The sequence below is a fragment of the Myotis brandtii genome, unplaced genomic scaffold (assembly GCF_000412655.1).
Source record: "Myotis brandtii unplaced genomic scaffold, ASM41265v1 scaffold82, whole genome shotgun sequence".
NCBI classification, from domain to species: domain Eukaryota; kingdom Metazoa; phylum Chordata; class Mammalia; order Chiroptera; family Vespertilionidae; genus Myotis; species Myotis brandtii.
Window position 1 is genome coordinate 4,574,100 of NW_005371324.1, and position 17,477 is coordinate 4,591,576.

General features: G+C 36.1%; 1 protein-coding gene across 12 annotated transcripts in view; it reads right to left on the reverse strand.

Annotated features, from left to right (window-relative positions):
* OSBPL8 (oxysterol binding protein-like 8) overlaps positions 1-17,477 on the reverse strand; it is a 160,973-nt gene that overhangs the window by 7,663 nt on the left and 135,833 nt on the right. For all 12 annotated transcript variants that reach the window (XM_005884140.2, XM_014531657.1, XM_005884139.2 and 9 more), the window contains 7 exons: positions 15,576-15,657; positions 15,195-15,293; positions 13,081-13,177; positions 8,651-8,749; positions 5,181-5,278; positions 3,334-3,423; positions 1,487-1,623 (listed from right to left, as the gene is read on the reverse strand). In XM_005884140.2, coding sequence (XP_005884202.1) covers positions 1,487-1,623; positions 3,334-3,423; positions 5,181-5,278; positions 8,651-8,749; positions 13,081-13,177; positions 15,195-15,293; positions 15,576-15,657 — 702 coding nt within the window. The remainder of the gene's footprint in view (positions 1-1,486; positions 1,624-3,333; positions 3,424-5,180; positions 5,279-8,650; positions 8,750-13,080; positions 13,178-15,194; positions 15,294-15,575; positions 15,658-17,477) is intronic.

The following is a 17,477-nucleotide window of genomic DNA, read 5'->3' on the forward strand; positions in this document are numbered from 1 at the left end:
TTTTTTTTTTAAATAAATTTTTATTGCTTTCAGAGAGAAAGGGAGAGGGAGAGAGAGACAGAAACATCAATGATGAGAATCATTGATCGGCTGCCTCCTGCACGCCCCCCACTGGGGATCGAGCCCACAACCCAGGCATGTGCCCTTGACTAGAATCGAATCTGGGACCCTTCAGTCCACAAGCCAATGCTCTGTCCACTGACCCAAACTGGCTAGGGCCCAAGTATTATTTTTTTTAATGTTTCCCAGGTGATTTTAATGTGCAGCCAGTATTGAGAACCACTGATTTACCAGAAAAGACTACTGAGATAAAATTTTTCCCCCTACTAAAGTTTAGTTTTATGTCAGAAAAATAAAAATATAGTATCTATATTCCACTAATCTGGGAAAACAGTATGTTGGGACTGAAAGAACAAAGGCTTTGGAATTAGACTTGGGTTGAATCCTAGATCACTTCTTGGACACGAACTTAAAGTTACTTACACTGCCTCAGACTGGTTTTCTTCATCTTTAAAATATGTTAAATTATGTTCTCACCTCAAAAATTATTGTATGCCTTGGCAAAACTTCATTCTAAATGAAGAGCATCATGTGGTTATAGCTGAAACAGAATTTTAGGACTTGTGCATACATATTATTCCATCTTTGACAACCTCAATTTTAAGTGTAGAAGGAAAGTACACAAACACTTGAATCATTTAGAGAGTATGATAACGCATTTGAGTTTACTAAACTGCATAATGTGTATCAAGTACTCAGTATAGTGTCTTTTACACAAACACCCCCTTCTAACACAAAGAAATATACTGTAGTAAGGCCCAGCTGGGCTCAGTGGTTGAGCAGGAGTTCACGGTTCAATTCCCAATCAGGGCACATGCCTGGGTTGCGGGCTTGATCCCCAGTGTGGGGAATGCAGGAGGCAGCCGATCAATGATTATCTGTCATCATTGATGTTTCTATCTCTCTCTCCCTCTCCCTTCCTCTCTGAAATCAATAAAAATATAATAAAAAAAAGAAATATAGTAAGAAAATTGGATAATGTGTATGTAATATATTTGGTTTAAAAGATTACAGATCTAGCTATCAAGAATTTCATGACTTTAAGAGCAGAAACTATGGCCTTAATTATTACCCAACTAATGCAAGTCTGCACATGCAATGGCATTATTCATGTATTTTTAAAAAATGAAACAAAAGTAGATTTTGTGCCATATCCTTCACCTAGAGTTCGAGATGCCCTACCCAGGTCAGAAAACAGCTGCCAAAGAATCATTAATTAGTGCCATAATTGTATGCAAAAAAACCTAGAAGTTCTTTTATTTGACATTCACATAAACTACAACAGAATCCTGACACATCCCACAAATGTTAAACTATTTTGCTGAATTAAAATATAATTGAAGGCAGAGAAAAATGACTACACTTTTAAGGGATTAAAAATATACTCTTTATCATCATGAAATTAGCTGAAAAATGGTATACTTACTTCTCTGATTCAAAGTCTCCCTGCTCTTCAAATTTTACAGTGTGTCTTATTAATCTCCATTGCTTAATGTCTGGTGTTGGATTCCAGAAAACCTCTGAATTTTCAGTCTTTTTGTCATTAATAAAAACTTCACTATCCTGTATTTAAAGAATTGAAACATTAATGTGGAGAATTATCTTTATTTAAAAAGGAGATTATACAATATAGTAATGTAATAATAATATGTACTGATACTTAATCCCACAGTTAAACACATTTTAAAAACAAATATAACTACCATTTTTCTAAAAACCCCAAATCTTTCCTCATTTTTAGAAAATCACCAAGGTTAAATATGTAATACTAGAATTTTAAAATCTGATTGAATACACAGGAAGTTCATGAGATTTCACAAGTTTTACTTAATAAGCAAATTTCAAACAAATACATGCAAAGCCTCACCAACCATCTCCGAATTGCCACAGTGGATCATAGTGTTTGCTACAGCTACAAGGAGATGACTATTTATACATCCAACATATGTAGAAAAACCTGAAAGAGCCTTTCTAAGCATTAAACATTTGAGCACAATCTGAAAAATTTCATTTTTTGAAAAACTTTTTATCATTTTTCCAAATGATATTCAGATAGAAGTAAATTAAAAAAATATTTTTTTATTGAATTCAGAGAGGAAGCGAGAGGGAGAGAGATAGAAACATCAATGATGAGAGAGATTGGCTGCCTCCTGCACACCCCGCACTGGGGATCAAGCCCGCAACCCAGACATGTGTCCTTACCAGTAACTGAACCGTGACCTCCTGGATCATAGGTCAACACTCAACCACTGAGCAACACCCGCCGGGCATATAGAAGTATAATTTTAAAATTACAGAGGGCCCTGTGGTTGAGTTTCTAGATCCAGTTTCATTTTCTTACATTTCTTATAATTTCCTGCTTATTATAATGCATAAAATACTCAGTGTTCATAGTGAGAGTGCACCCAGGCAATGGGATGGTATGATCCTTTTTATTCAGTTAAGCTTCTCTTAACAAAAATACATAGATGTGAATTTAGGTCAATAGTGAAGTAAATAAAACCCATTGCTCTCATATACAACCATAGCCTTTCCATGTTCCTGAAAAGGAAATATAACTCTAATGGGAAATGCCCCTTCCTTCTAGGTGAGAGGCAGTATACTGTTGTAATAAAAGCACAGTCCTGGAGCCACAGTGCTTAGGCTGGAATTCTTACTCCACCACTTACTTTCAGCAAATTATTTTATTTATACATATAAAAAATTGATTTCAGAGAGGAAGGGAGAGGGAGAGAGATAGAAACGATAGAAACATCAATGATGAGAGAGAATCACTGATTGGCTGCCTCCCGCATACCCCCTACTGGGGATCGAATCAACAACCCGGGCATATGCCCTTGACTGGAATCGAACCTGGGACCTTTCAGTCCGCAGGTCAACGCTCTGTACACTGAGCCAAATCTGCTAGGGCAGTAAATTATTTAAACTCTCTGTGCCTCTGTAAAATAGGGACAATAACAGTAACCACCACAAAGAATTATTATATTAAACATTAAATGAGTTAATATGAGGAACATTTATAAACACTGCAGTGCATAGTAAGTGACATATGTAAGTGTTAGTTGGTTTTACTGATTTAAAGTTTTGGAAAGATAAAATATGACATACAAGTAGATATTGTTGGTAACAGAGCAACACCAAAATATTTGTTAGGGTGAAGCTTATGTTAAATAGTGATGATTTTAGCAATGGAATCAGTGAGTTTATAAAATGTGATTGTTAATTCTTTTCCATAGAAAATGCTTTTGTTAAGCTAAACATAAAAATACTTACCCAATGGCCTTCCAAAGTAGCTAAGACTTCTTTTCCCAGTTTAAGTTTCCCTGATATTTGGTTAACACAGTCACTATTACCTAGAAATGGCTTTTAAAAAAGAAAATGTTAAATAAATATTTTGCTTTTAACTTTAATTTAGATACAATGTGACAAAAACAATAGGAAAAGTAACTGCATAGTTACAGTGCTGTTGAAGGCACAAATGGTGAAATACTGACTCAAACTTTAGTCAGAAATGTTCAATAAAAAGAAATTTGAAGTTGTTGACATGGAAAAAAATAGCTTAAAAAAACTAGACTACGTGAAGTTCAAATAAACTTACTGAGAAAGATCGCACTGACCTAACTGACAAGTCCTGTGCTCTCTCCTGCCTCAGACTGTATTCTATCAATGTTGCAATAGATGAAGCAAAAATAACTCAGTAAACCTAAAGGACTTGACTCATCTATTAAAAGAAATAACACCCCCTCCTTCAAAATAAAACAGTAAAATAATACGCAACCAAAAGTACCTCCAAAAAATAAAATTAGAAGAACTACACTTTGAGTTACTATGTTGCATTACTGATGTTTCTCCTCAGTGACAAAATTTTGGTGCTCCAGTATAATCGTTAAAGATATTATAAATTACTTAAGAGCTCTTTAGTCATGATTTTCAAGTATCATTATCACCATACAAGCAAAAATTTGTTAAGATGAAAAAAAAAAATCAAATGAAGGACATTACATCAAATGACACTTAAAAGAGATCCTTTTTATTAGTGAAAAGTTGCTGGTCAGCTGGATATCAACATGGGAACTATTAATAAATATTAATAGTTCACAGAAATATTTTTATCTGAACATAATGTACTATCTTACACCAATCACTGACACTGTGAAAGGCCTTAAATTTCCCTTTCACTCTAAACAGACAGGATTTTCCAAAGATTATCTCAAGCATATCTATCCTTCCCCCTCCAGGCCACATGCTCTTCCTCAATGATAACCTGCCATCCTCCCAGTGAGAAATGGAGTCTACATCCCTTCCCCTTGAATTTGGGTAGGTTTATAACTCTTCAATTAATAGAGAGTGGTGGAAGTGATTAAATTTGACCTTTGAGTCAAGGACGGCAATGCAGTTTTCACCTTACTCACAAGAACACTTACACTTGAAATCCTGAGCTGCCAAGTGGTTGTTAGTCTGATTGTCTTGAAGTGGCCAACTGGCTGTGAGAAAGCCAGGGTACATGGAAAGGCCACATATATAGGTGTTAAATTAGCAGTCCTAGTCTTTCAGTCATCTGGACCAGGCATCAGACACCTAACTAACTGATGAGCCTTCAGATGGTTCTAGGCCATAACTGTGGTCACTCAGTCTTCAAGTCTTTCTAACTGAAGCCCCAGACATTATGTGGCAGAGATAAGCCACTTCCAATATATTCTATCCAAATTCCCAACCCACAGAACCCCAAAGGATCAAAAAATTGTTGTTTTTAAGCTTGTGAGTTTTAGAGTAAATTGTTAGTTAGAAATAACTAACACAACTCTCAGTGTACACAGCTATAGCTCAAGCGGATATATACTTTTTTGGTATTTTGTGAAGCAATACTTTCATTTACTGAAAAATTTATATCCATTTATTTCTTAGATTTCATCTCTTACATAATGCAAACCACTTTATTAAAATAAAGAAATAAAAAATGATGGCTCTGTAGTGATCTGGATCTTCCAAGACTGCCCTTTCATGAATTCTGTGTTATTATATTTAGTCTTTAAATTATAAACTAAACTGTGTTCTTTTCTTAGTATTTATATCACAGCTCCTTTTTTATTAGGTGAAACGTCCTATTATTCTCTACTAACCTTTAGTTTAAAATCAAGTATTGCACTGTATCCAGTTTTCTGACATGTAATATTGACCGTTCCACCAAGCTCCAGTGTCATTGTGCCATAAAGAATTCCTAAAGAAAAAAAACAATTTTGACAGAAGGTTGAAGAGAGAGACACTGGCTAATAACAAGCAGAGCTTTAAAATCTAATTTCATTCTAGGAGAAACTAAAAATGCAAGGGTACTCCATCCCACTCAGTAACAATTTATAATATACATATAAAGTTAGTTCTATAGAATTTGAATAGATAATAGATGATAGTTGATACACATTATCTGTAGATTCTACATCTGTATATTCACAAACAGATTGAAATACATTAGTAATCTCCAAATCACTACCCACAGCACTGTTGCAGTCATTCATGAACATGGGCAGAGTGTTGAAATTTTGAGTTGTTATCTGTTCTTAGGACAAGCTGTAAGGCAGTTTAAAATGCTCACTTCCAAGAAAGGAACAAACTGCAAGGCTTCTCATTCTTACTGGGTTATGGAACACTAATTTTGTAAAACAATGTTCATTTCCAAAAGGGGAACATACTATGCAAGGCTTCTCATTCTTATTTGGCTACGGAACTCTAATTTTGTAAAACAAGACTAGTGATTTGGGGAACACATCTTAGAAAATACAAAGGGTAAAAATAATCATTATTTCCTATGCTCATTCACTAAAAGTTATAATCTCGTCTTTCATCCATGCAATAAAAACAACGCTATGAAAAAATTTGCCCCTGTTGCTAGTTGGGTATGGTATTGGGTACTTACATGAAATATTTCAAATGATATAAAATTTAAAAATATATTTATCAATTCATTTCATAATTTCAGATATTTCACTTCATGTCTATTTCAAGAACCACACATGAAACTAAGAATTATCTAGCTACTGGCTACAGGTTGGCCATTCTTGTACTTAGCACTAGGTAGATTCATGGTACAGTAGATGGGCATCAACAAGCATAGAGTTTATTCTCAGTTCTCACTAACTAGCTTGTTTGGCCTTGGATAAGATTCTTAACCCTCCCAGTTTTCTCCTCTGTGAAATGAGGTCATATGAAATAAGTTATATGTTTTCATGATCAGTTCCTAAAATAGAGGATCATTACCAAAAATAGTTATTTTTAAGAAATGGGTTGGGCACAGTCGGCGTGGCTCAGTGGTTGAGCACTGACCTATAAACCAAGAGGTCACAGTTTGATTCTCGGTCAGGGCACACGCCCAGGTTGTGGGCTCAATCCCCAGTAGGGCGCATGCAGGAGGCAACCAATCAATGATTCTCATCACTGACGTTTCTCTCTCTCTTTCCCCCTCTCCTTTCCTCTCTGAAATCAATTAAAAAAAAATGAGTTGGAAAGGAGAGTATAGTCAGTGATGGCGAACCTATGACACGCGTGTCAGAGGTGACAAGCGAACTCATTTTTTTGGTTGATTTTTCTTTGTTAAATGGCATTTAAATATCCAATCTAATAAAAGACAAAAAGGGTAATTGACTGTACCTTTGCTACGCCTCCCATTGGCTAATCAGGGTGATATGCAAATTAACCGCCAACCAAGATGGCGGCCGGCAGCCATGCAGCTGAAGCGAGCAGGAGGCTTGCTTGCTCCAGTGATGGAGGAAGCCAAGGTTCCCCGCCTGCCGCGGCCCGGCTCTAAGCTCCGAAAGCAACAAAGTTTCAATTATAGAAGCTAAACCTGCTTTCAGCTGGTGGTGGCCACGGAGCTGGAGCTGGCTCTCAGCTCCAGTGACAGCAACGAAGTTTCAATTATAGAAGGTAAATAAATCGCAGAATAAAAAAAATAGAAAAAAAGGAGAGGCTGGGAGCTTCAGTCGCCGGCCAGCCTGAAAACGGCCCTCAGTCCCTCACCCAGACTGGCCAGGCACCCCAGTGGGAACCCCCACCCTAAAGGGGGTGTGGCCAGCCTGAAAACAGCCATCAGCCCCTCATCCAGGCTGGCCAGGCACCCCAGTGGGGACCCCCACCCTGAAGGGGCTGTGACCAGCTGCAAACAGCCATCAGCCCCTCACCCAGGCTGGCCAGGCACTCAAGCAGAAGCCCCACCCTGATCCGGGACACCCTTCAGGGCAAACCAGCCGGCCCCCACCCGTGCACCAGGCCTCTATCCTATATAGTAAAAGGGTAATATGCAAACTGATCCTAACAGCAGAAAGACTGGGAATGACTGGTCACTATGACACACACTGACCACCAGGGGGCAGACGCTCAATGCAGGAGCTGCCCTCTGGTGGTCAGTGCGCTCCCTTATGGGGGAGCTCTGCTCAGCCACAAGCCAGGCTGATGGCTGCCAGTACAGTGGTGGTGGTTGGAGCCGCTCCTGCCTCCTCAGCAGTGCTAAGGATGTCTGACTGCAGCTTAGGTCTGCTCCCCACTGGCAAGTGGACATCCCCCGAGGGCTGCCAGGCTGCCAGAGGGATGTCTGATATCCATCTTTGGCCCAATCCCTCGGGGAGCAGGCCTAAGCCAGCAGGTGGTCATCCCCCGAGGGGTCCCAGACTGCGAGAGGGCACATGCCGGGCTGAGGGACACCCCCCCCCCAGTGCACAAATTTTTGTGCACCGGGCCTCTAGTATAAAATAAATATCAAAAATATAAGTCTTTCTTTTACTATGGTTGCAAATATCAAAAAATTTCTATATGTGACACGGCACCAGAGTTAAGTTAGGGTTTTTCAAAATGCTGACACGCCGAGCTCAAAAGGTTCGCCATCACTGGTATAGATAATGACCAACCTGAGTGTTTAGGCTGATGCCCTATCGCACAGTGGTGCAGATTGCAGAATCTTGACTCTGCCACATCCTACCTATGTAGTATCAGGCAAGGCTCTTTGTGTCTCATTTTCATTGCCCATAAAATAGGGATATTACCTACTTTACCAGTATATGGGTTGCTGGAATGACTGAGTTTATAAATATAAAGTGCATGGAATAGTTGGGTGCCCGGACTGTTGTAAACAATAGTTATTTTAATATCTGTACCCTAAATAATGGGGGGGGAAATCAAATACACCACCTTTTAAGAAATTTCCAAATGAGAATGAGAAAAAATTTTAAAGGACTTGGTACACTGAAAAACAATTTATTAAAATTTTAAAAAGGGGTGGTAGTGCAAGATGATGAAAATCACTTTTGAAGATTCTGAAATAATGGGTAGTTTCATCAATTTTAAAACCTGCACTTAAGGCAAATGAAATTCCATTATTGTAAACAGCCTCTTTTCAACTAAAATATGTGTCTGAAATATGTGTAGACTAATTCACCACAGAAATATTCAATATAACTGCAATAATCTTAAATATCTATAAAACAAGTACACTTTTAAAACAAATGATTGACTTCATCAATCTCAAAACAGAACAAATTATAGCCACATACATTAATTTAAAAAGGTTTTAGGAATATCTTACTCAAGTATGGAAAACATTTACCTTTACAATGAGCATATGGCATTGTCATTACATAATCTTCACCTCTATTCAAAAAAGTTAATCGTGCTTCTCCATCTAATATTGCAGATAATGAGTTTCCTGAAATAAATAACGTTCATTAAATTTCACAAAACTAATTTCACCAATTCAAAACAAATGAAATATATTTAAGACACCTACCAGACACCTACAATGGAATGTTTTAAAAATAAAAATGTCTCACAATCTCAATGTGTCCAAACACATGTTATACCTGAAATATATTTGATCTATATTTTCATTCTTATGAAAAGTGCTTGTTAATTTATATGAGACTTTTAAGAAAAATTTTAAACATGTAGAACATGCAAAAAACACTATTTCACTGTATAGCTTAATTTGCCCAATTTTTAATAAAAACATTATTTCTTCTGTAAGTCGTATTACTTAAGTCCCAAGCTTTAAGTTCTTTTGACATAAAAATGCTAGAGCCTGGCAAGTGTGGCTCAGTAGTTTTGGGCTCAATCCCTAGTAGGAGGCTTGCAGGTGGCATCTGATCAATGATTCTCTCTCATCATTGATGTTTCTTTCTCTCTCTCTCCCCCTCCTTCCCTCTCTGAAATCAATTAAAAAATATTTTTTAAAAATGCTATAGATACTTTAGAAAAATAAAAATATACATAACCCATAATCCATTCAATCAATGATAAAATTTCAGGATATTTTCTTCTAGCTTTTATCCCATATGTATTTTTCTTTTCCCCCATCATCAGTTTTATTGAAGTATAACAATCCTATATAATAAAAGGCTAATACGCAAATCGACTGAACGGCAGAATGACCGGTCACTATGACGCACACTGACCACCAGGGGGCAGACACTCAACGCAGGAGCTGCCTCCTGGTGGTCAGTGCACTCCCTCAGGGGGAGAGCTGCTCAGCCAGAGCTGGGCTCATGGCTGGCGAGTGCAGTGGCAGTGGTGGAAGCCTCTCCCACCTCCACGGCAGTGCTAAGGATGTCCGACTGATGTCTTAGGCCTGCTCTCCACTTAATATTGGGGAGCGGGCCTAAGTTGTCAGTTGGACATCTCCCAAGGGCTCCCGAACTGCGAGAGGGCACATGCCAGGCTAAGAGACCCCCCAGAGTGCACGTTTTTCATGCACCGGGCCTCTAGTTTAGATATAATAAGTGACCCATTTTAAGTATTTATTTTGATAGCCTTGGCAACTGTATACAGTCATGTAATTACCATGACCACAATCAAGATACAGAATTTCCCATACCCCAAAAAGACTTCCCCTTACACCTTGGCAGTCAATGCTTTCCTCCAGCCCCAGGAAACCACAGGTCTGGTTCCTGTCACTGTAGTTTTACTTATTCTAGAGTTTTGTATGGATGGCACCATAAAATATGTAGTTTATTGTGTTTGACTTCTTTCACTTATCAAACTGTTTTTTTACATTCATCCATGCTTCTGTTTCAACATTTCAGGCCATTTTAACAATATCAAAACAATCTAATACATGAACATAGTGTATCTCTCCAGTTACTTAAGTCATCTTTAATTTTCTTCAGCAATATTTTGTAGTTTCAGTGTGCGGGTATCTTTCATTAAATTTATTCCTAAATATTCTATTTTTTACATACTGTTGTAATCAAAGTTTTTTTTAAAGTTACATTCTGCAAGTGTTGATTTTGTACAATTTATTTTTGTATTTTAACCTTGTATCCTGCAACCTTATTAAATTTACTTAATAGTTTTAGTAGTTTTTGATATATTCTTAACGATATTTTATATAGATCGGGTATGTATATATTTTAACTTCTACCTTTCTAATCTGTATGCTTTTTACTTGCCAACTGCACTGGCTAACACCTTAAATGTAATTTAATACAGAAGTAGTAAGCGTGAACATCTTTACCTTGCTCCTAATTTTAGGTCAAAATTATTCAATATCCACCTTAGGAGTATAAAGTTGGCTATATATTTTTCATAAATACCTTTAATCTAGTCCTAATTTGTCGACAGCCTTTATTGTAAATGGGTAGTGAATTCTGTAAAATGCTTTTCCTTTATTCTATTAATATAAATTACATTGATTTTCAGATAACACACCAACCTTGTATTCCTGAGATAAACTCCAATTGATCACGACATATTATCCTTTTTAATACTGACTTATTACTAATTTGTTAGGGATTTTTACAAGTATATTAAAGAGATATTGATTTATAGTTTTCTTATAATGCTGGGTTTGGGGGGTGAGAATAGTGCTGGCCTTATAAAATAAGTTGAGAAGTGTATCCTCCTCTCCTATTTTCTGTAAGAAGTTGGATAAAATTGGTATTTTTCTTCCTTAAATATTTAAAAGAACTCAAGACATTTGGGCCCAGAGTATATCTTCAAAGGAAGATTTTAAATCACTAATTCAATTTTTTACATTGATTTAAGACTATTACATTTTTACATTTATTCTTGGGTCAGTTTTGGTAACTTGTGTTTTTTAAGAGATTTGCCCATGTCAATCTAAGCAGTCAAATTTATCAGTATAAAATTGTCCATATCTCCTTATCATCACTTCAGGGTGTGTAGGATCAATAATTCTGCTCATTTATTTCTGATCTTTACTCTCTTTTTATAATCAGTCTAAAACCAACCCTTGTTTGATTTCTGTATTGTTTTTCTACTTTCTACACCGATGTCTACTCTTTATTATTTCCGTTCTTCTACTTACTTTAAATTCAATTAGCTCTTTTTCTAATTTCCTAGGGTAAAAACTCAGATCACTGATTTAGATCTTTCTCCTTTTTCAATTTAAAATTATAAATTTCCCTCTAAGCACTGCTTTTGCTACATCATACAAATTTTAATGTTATAGTTTCATTACCATTTAGTTTAAAATATATAATAACTTCTCTTGTGACTTCTTCTTTGACCCATGAATTTAGATGTTATTGAATTTCAAAATTTTGTAATTTAGCATGATATCATTAATTTCTAATTCTATTTAATTGAAGTTACAGAACATACTCTGTATAATTTTCAGCCTTTTGAAATTTATGGAGAGTTGTTTTATGGTCAAACACGTGGTCTAGACCAGTGACAACATCATACATATACTTGAAAATAATGGGTATGCTGTAGCTGTTGATTGTGATGTTTTAGAAATATTAATTATGGTAAGGTGGTTGATAGTGTTCTTCATGGTCGTAAGCCATTTACCCTATAGTCAAAGTAGGAGTGTCGATGGAAGGAAGGTGCAATGGGGAGGGAATAACAAATATATGTAACCTTCAGAAGAAAACAATCACCATCTGAAACAAACATAACATAAAAGTAGGTAAAAAACAAAACCCAAATAAAACTAACATTAAGGGAAATAAAAAAAATATCTTGAAGAAAAGAACATCATGTTCCTGGACCAAAAACTACTATTAGATTTCCGTGTCACAGACTTATCTATGGTTCTCCACCTACTCAAATAACCAAAGATTAGATTTCTGTTGACATATTTGATCTTTCCTATTTTACCATAATTATTTTTTCTTTCAAGTTTAAAATTTCCCAGTTGAAATTTAATTCGTTGATTTTTCTCCATTTAAAAAAACAAATAAAAGCTTTTAAGGTTATATTTTCTACTAGTACATAGCTGTGGCCATGATTTGTTTGTTTAGATAGTTACAGTTATTAGATTAAGGTTTCTTATTACAACTATATTTCTTTTTCCCCTTGTACTTAACAAAAGCTTTTTTGGTATGTTTTTGGAACCAAGGTTAAATGTTGTTACTAAATGATGCTGAACCAAGTATTCTAATTGTACTTGGATTCTTTCTCTCTCTAGTCAAAGACTAAAATAGCCCTGGCCGGTTTGGCTCAGTGGATAGAGCGTCGGACTGCGGACTCAAGGGTCCTAGGTTCGATTCCGGTCAAGGGCATGTACCTTGGTTGCGGGCACATCCCCAGTGGGGAGTGTGCAGGAGGCGGCTGATTGATGTTTCTCTCTCATCGATGTTTCTGACTCTCTATCCTTCTTCCTTCCTCTCTGTAAAAAATCAATAAAATGTATTTAAAAAAAAAAGACTAAAATAAAAAAAACAAACCCCTTGGGTACATCAAGATAGAACAAAAACCTTAGTAAGGGCCAAAGGCAAAAGAAATACATTATGCACTAAAAGGGCTACCATAGTGGGCAATCATTATTCAGTTTTTTAATAAGTGGTATTTGGGATAAATTTATACATATGGAAAATATATATATATATATAAATAAAATGAGGCAGATATCAATTTATGAATGGACAAAAAAAGTCATTATTCAAGTAAAAATGACACTTAAAATAACATAAAAATTCCTTACTGAAAACATATCAAGACACCATCTAAATAAAAGTTCACTAAAAAATACTACCTCCCAGAAAAGGGTGCCTACTGAGCCAAGAGGAAACTCACCATAGAACTTCGACTTAGCCAGGATACTACCACTAATGCAAAATCCGTCCTTTCGGTTACTAACATAAAAGGCAGATATTGGTGGGTGATGGGACACCTATTGAACACAGGAAAAAACATAGAATTTATTAAGAATATTATTGTGCTACTATCAAAAAGTTAAGTTTTAAAAGTATACTCTATTAATAAAGAAGAAAGATTTGGTAAGTAGTAAAATTAAATATTGATGATTATAGTAATCAGCCTCTAAGGTGTCTCCCAAGGAATCTCACCTCCCAGTATGCAAACCATTAGGTGGGCTCCTCTTACACTGTACCAAAGTTGGTTTATGTGAAGTGATAGCATGCCACTTCTGAAATTAGGTTATAATGTGTGTGTCTCTCAGATAATCAGCTCTAAAAAGCCAGCTTGCATATTGTGAATAAACCAATGGAAAGGGCCCATATTGTGAGGAACTAAGTCCTATTGTCAAAAGCTATGTGATGAACTTGAAAGTAGAAACTGCTATCCCACTTAAACCTTCCGAGGACTACAAAGCTGGATGACATCTTAACTACAACCTCTGAAGACCCTGAGCCAGAACCACCCAGCTGAGGAGCTCCAGATTCCTGAAACTCATTGTATGATATAATAAATGTTGTTTAAGCCATTAAGTTTTGGCAGTAATTTGTTATACAAAAATGAATAACTAACCAGTGGCAATTCTTCATATAAATTATGAATAGCTATAGAAAACTAACAAAAACTTTGACAAATATATTATTTTAATAATCTAATATTTTAATATATATATACATCTTATGCTTTCTGAAATGAGACAAAGCTAAAGTCAATTAAACTCTTCTCAAGCTTCTCAATTTAGAGAAGAATTATAGTGAACTAAAATGTAAGGTATTCTAATCATTAATTTAAAAAATTAATACAGATACGTGGTTTCAATCTGAGGGGTATATTAAAATTTCTAGGGAAGAGGAAAGTTTTTCAAATGCCACATGGTCTCCTCATCCTCCTTACAATACAGGTGAGAATTATTATAATAAGGATCCACTGTTATTGAAAGATAATATCACATTCGTCAGGTTTGTTAGGATGGTTTGTTTGTTGTCATGTAGATTAACAATCATGAATACAGGTGTACATAAATTTAAATTAATCAAAGATTAAAACTAAGAAGTATTCTGACTGCCTACTATGTGTACAATAAAAAGAGATGTATTATGGGGAGGGTATACGTTTAAGGAGCTAACAATTCAATTTGGGAAATAAATATTTTATAAAAAGTGTTAAAATGACAGCTTAATGGATAATCACAAAAAATACAGAAGTCTGAGGAGAGAAATCACTGGGAGCTGTAATCATTTGGACCAAGAAAGATGATCAGGTCAAGGTTTATTTAGATGAAGTACAACAGAGAAGAAATATTGGGATAGAAGAATTAAATTTAAAACTACTAAGGCAAAAAAAAATGTGTAATATCAGGTTACCTAATTCTGAATGTACAAGTTTGACTACTTTGAAAGAGCTCAGAAAGGCATGTAATTTGAGGTTAATTTAAAAAGATATGGAGGACCGTAAATGCCACACAAATGGTATAAATTTGATTTAGGAACTGGGGAAATAGGGAAGAATTCTGATAAAGGGATGGGAGGCAGGAAAAAAGTTATTTTTGTCAAAGGATTCTATGGCTGAAATAGTAATTTTGAGTATGGTATAGTAATACTCAGTACTAAAAGGTAAAATGCTTACCAAATGTTCATTAACAATGGTTAACCAACAGTGAATTTACTAAATTAATATTTTCCAATAACTTCAGAATTAGTTTTGTTTCTTAAGACACATTTCTTTTTATTTTTTCATCCTCACTTGAGGATATTTTTCCATTGATTTTTTTTTTTTTTTTTTTTTAAAAGGGGGAAAAGACAAAGAGTATCAATGTGAGAGAAACACATCGATTGGCTGCCTCCTGCATATGCCATGACCTGGGCCTGGGCCAGGAGGAGCCTGCAACTAAGGTATGTGCTCTTGACTGGAATTGAACCCAGGACCCTTCGGTCCGCAGGCCGACGCTCTAGCCACTGAACCAAACCAGCTAGCTTAAGACACATTTCTAATACCTGTTCAGCAATATAAAAAGTTTTGCTGTTTGTTCTGGGGTGAATCCACAGACAACGAAAAGTCTCACCAAGTATAGGATTATAAGGTTTCTTCAGTCCCTAGGAAAAAAACATCCAAATTTAAATTATAAATACAGAAGATTCAAAATAGTTCAAACCAGTCAAGATGGGTTTAGCTGTACTATGTAGGAGCTATCCTTATAAAATTTCACAGTAGGGACATGAAATAAAGTTAAACGACTTCACTCACAATACAGGACTAAGTATTTTGCAATTTTGCTAACTCAAGGCCTTGCAATGTAATTATTAATAAATAATCTAAAGATAACAAAAAAATAAAGAACTCACATAAGGCTGAAAAAGGTAAAATATAAACATTACCTTTGGCTTTTTATAGAATCCTGACAAATACCATTTCACTACTTTCTTCAAACGGAAATAAGGATTTTCTTCAAGAGCAGCCCTAATATCAAAATGGTAAACACAAAAATTTTAGAGACTATATCACAAATTCTCCCTCATAGTTATTAAGTCAACAATCGAATATAATATATGATTGAAAAGCATAATTCATATTTAAAATAGATATCAAAAACAACCATGTACATTAGTTTGTAAGAATCAGTTTTTATAACCTGGTTACTTTTCTTTCCATTTATCCTATTCTTTAACATGCTACCCAGGTCTTAGCTCAAATTTGTTTCTGAAAACTCTCCAAACCAAGATTTCTCAACTGGGGTTTTGCAGAACCCTTGATGTTGCTAGAGGTTCTGTAATTGTGATTATAAAAAATAAACACAGTTTTTGCCCTAACCGGTTTGGCTCATGGATAGAGTGTCGGCCTGTGGACTCAAGGGTCCCAGGTTCGATTCCGGTCAAGGGCATGTACCTTGGTTGCGGGCCCATCCCCAGTAGGGAGCATGCAGGAGGCAGCTGATCGATGTTTCTCTCTCATCGATGTTTCTAACTCTCTATCCCTCTCCTTTTCTCTCTGTAAAAATTCAATCAAATATATTTTAAAAAAATAAACACAGATTTTGAGATTTGGGCACTGTTTGATACCTAGCATTTGCAATAATGGGGCAATGGCCAAGCAACCTCATTAACAACTTCGTATGAGGGTCTCCAGTCCCATATATCAGAGAAGGACCATGTCCACTTGGGGATTTAGTCTATTTTCAGTTGTTGACGTTAATTAGAGGAGATCAACGGTAACTGGTGGGGGCTGTAGTACATGAAGGGAGGACAACAGGCTAATGTTAGCCTCTTCCACACAGCCTCCCTAAGTATAGGATTATATGCCTTTTTAATCCCTTGTACACTGAAGTTTCAAATCACAAAGATGTAAGATTTAAAATAATTTAAACTAATAAAAAAAGGTTTTTAATCCATGTTTAGCCTTCAACCTTCCCTATGTGCTATCAACTGATTTTGCAGAGTGAACAAACTCTACCAATATAACAGATAATCAAAAAAGAATTTTCATTTTAAAGAAAAAATTTTTAGAAGTCCCCACTCAGCTACCCCCTTGCCATTTTGTTGATGCAAAAACATTGATTGTGTAAGTCAGAAGTGAATTCTACTGTGAAGTTAGTGCATTGGTTCTCGTTCTCCCTCTCTCTCTCTCTCTCTCTCTCTCTCTCTCCCTCTCTCTCTCTCATGATTTAACTATTTTTTAAACTCTTTAAGCATGTCTGAAGATCCAGTGTGCTGATCTTCAGATGAAAGAGGCTAGAGCAGTGGTTCTCAACCTTCTGGCCCTTTAAATACAGTTCCTCATGTTGTGACCCAACCATAAAATTATTTTCGTTGCTACTTCATAACTGTAATGTTGCTACTGTTATGAATCGTAATGTAAATATCTGATCTGCAGGATGGTCTTAGGCGACCCTTGTGAAAGGGTCATTCGACTGCCAAAGGGGTCACGACCCACAGGTTGAGAACCGCTGGGCTAGAGCTATGCTTACTGACAACTATGCCAAGTTGAATGGTTGCACTTTTTGGGAGTTAACAATCCTCTGTTTGCTCTCTTCCTATCTTGACTTAATCTCTCTTACTACAATATTTTATTTTATATTTTACATACACATAGGACACACAGTTCAAAACTCAAAGCAATATAAAAAAAAGTATACATTAAAAATAAAGTTGCCCTAGCCGGTTTGGCTCAGTGGATAGAGCGTCGGCCTGCGGATTGAAGGGTCCCAGGTTCAATTCGGGTCACGGGCATGTACCTTGGTTGCGGGCACATCCCCAATAGGGGGTGTGCAGGAGGCAGCTGAT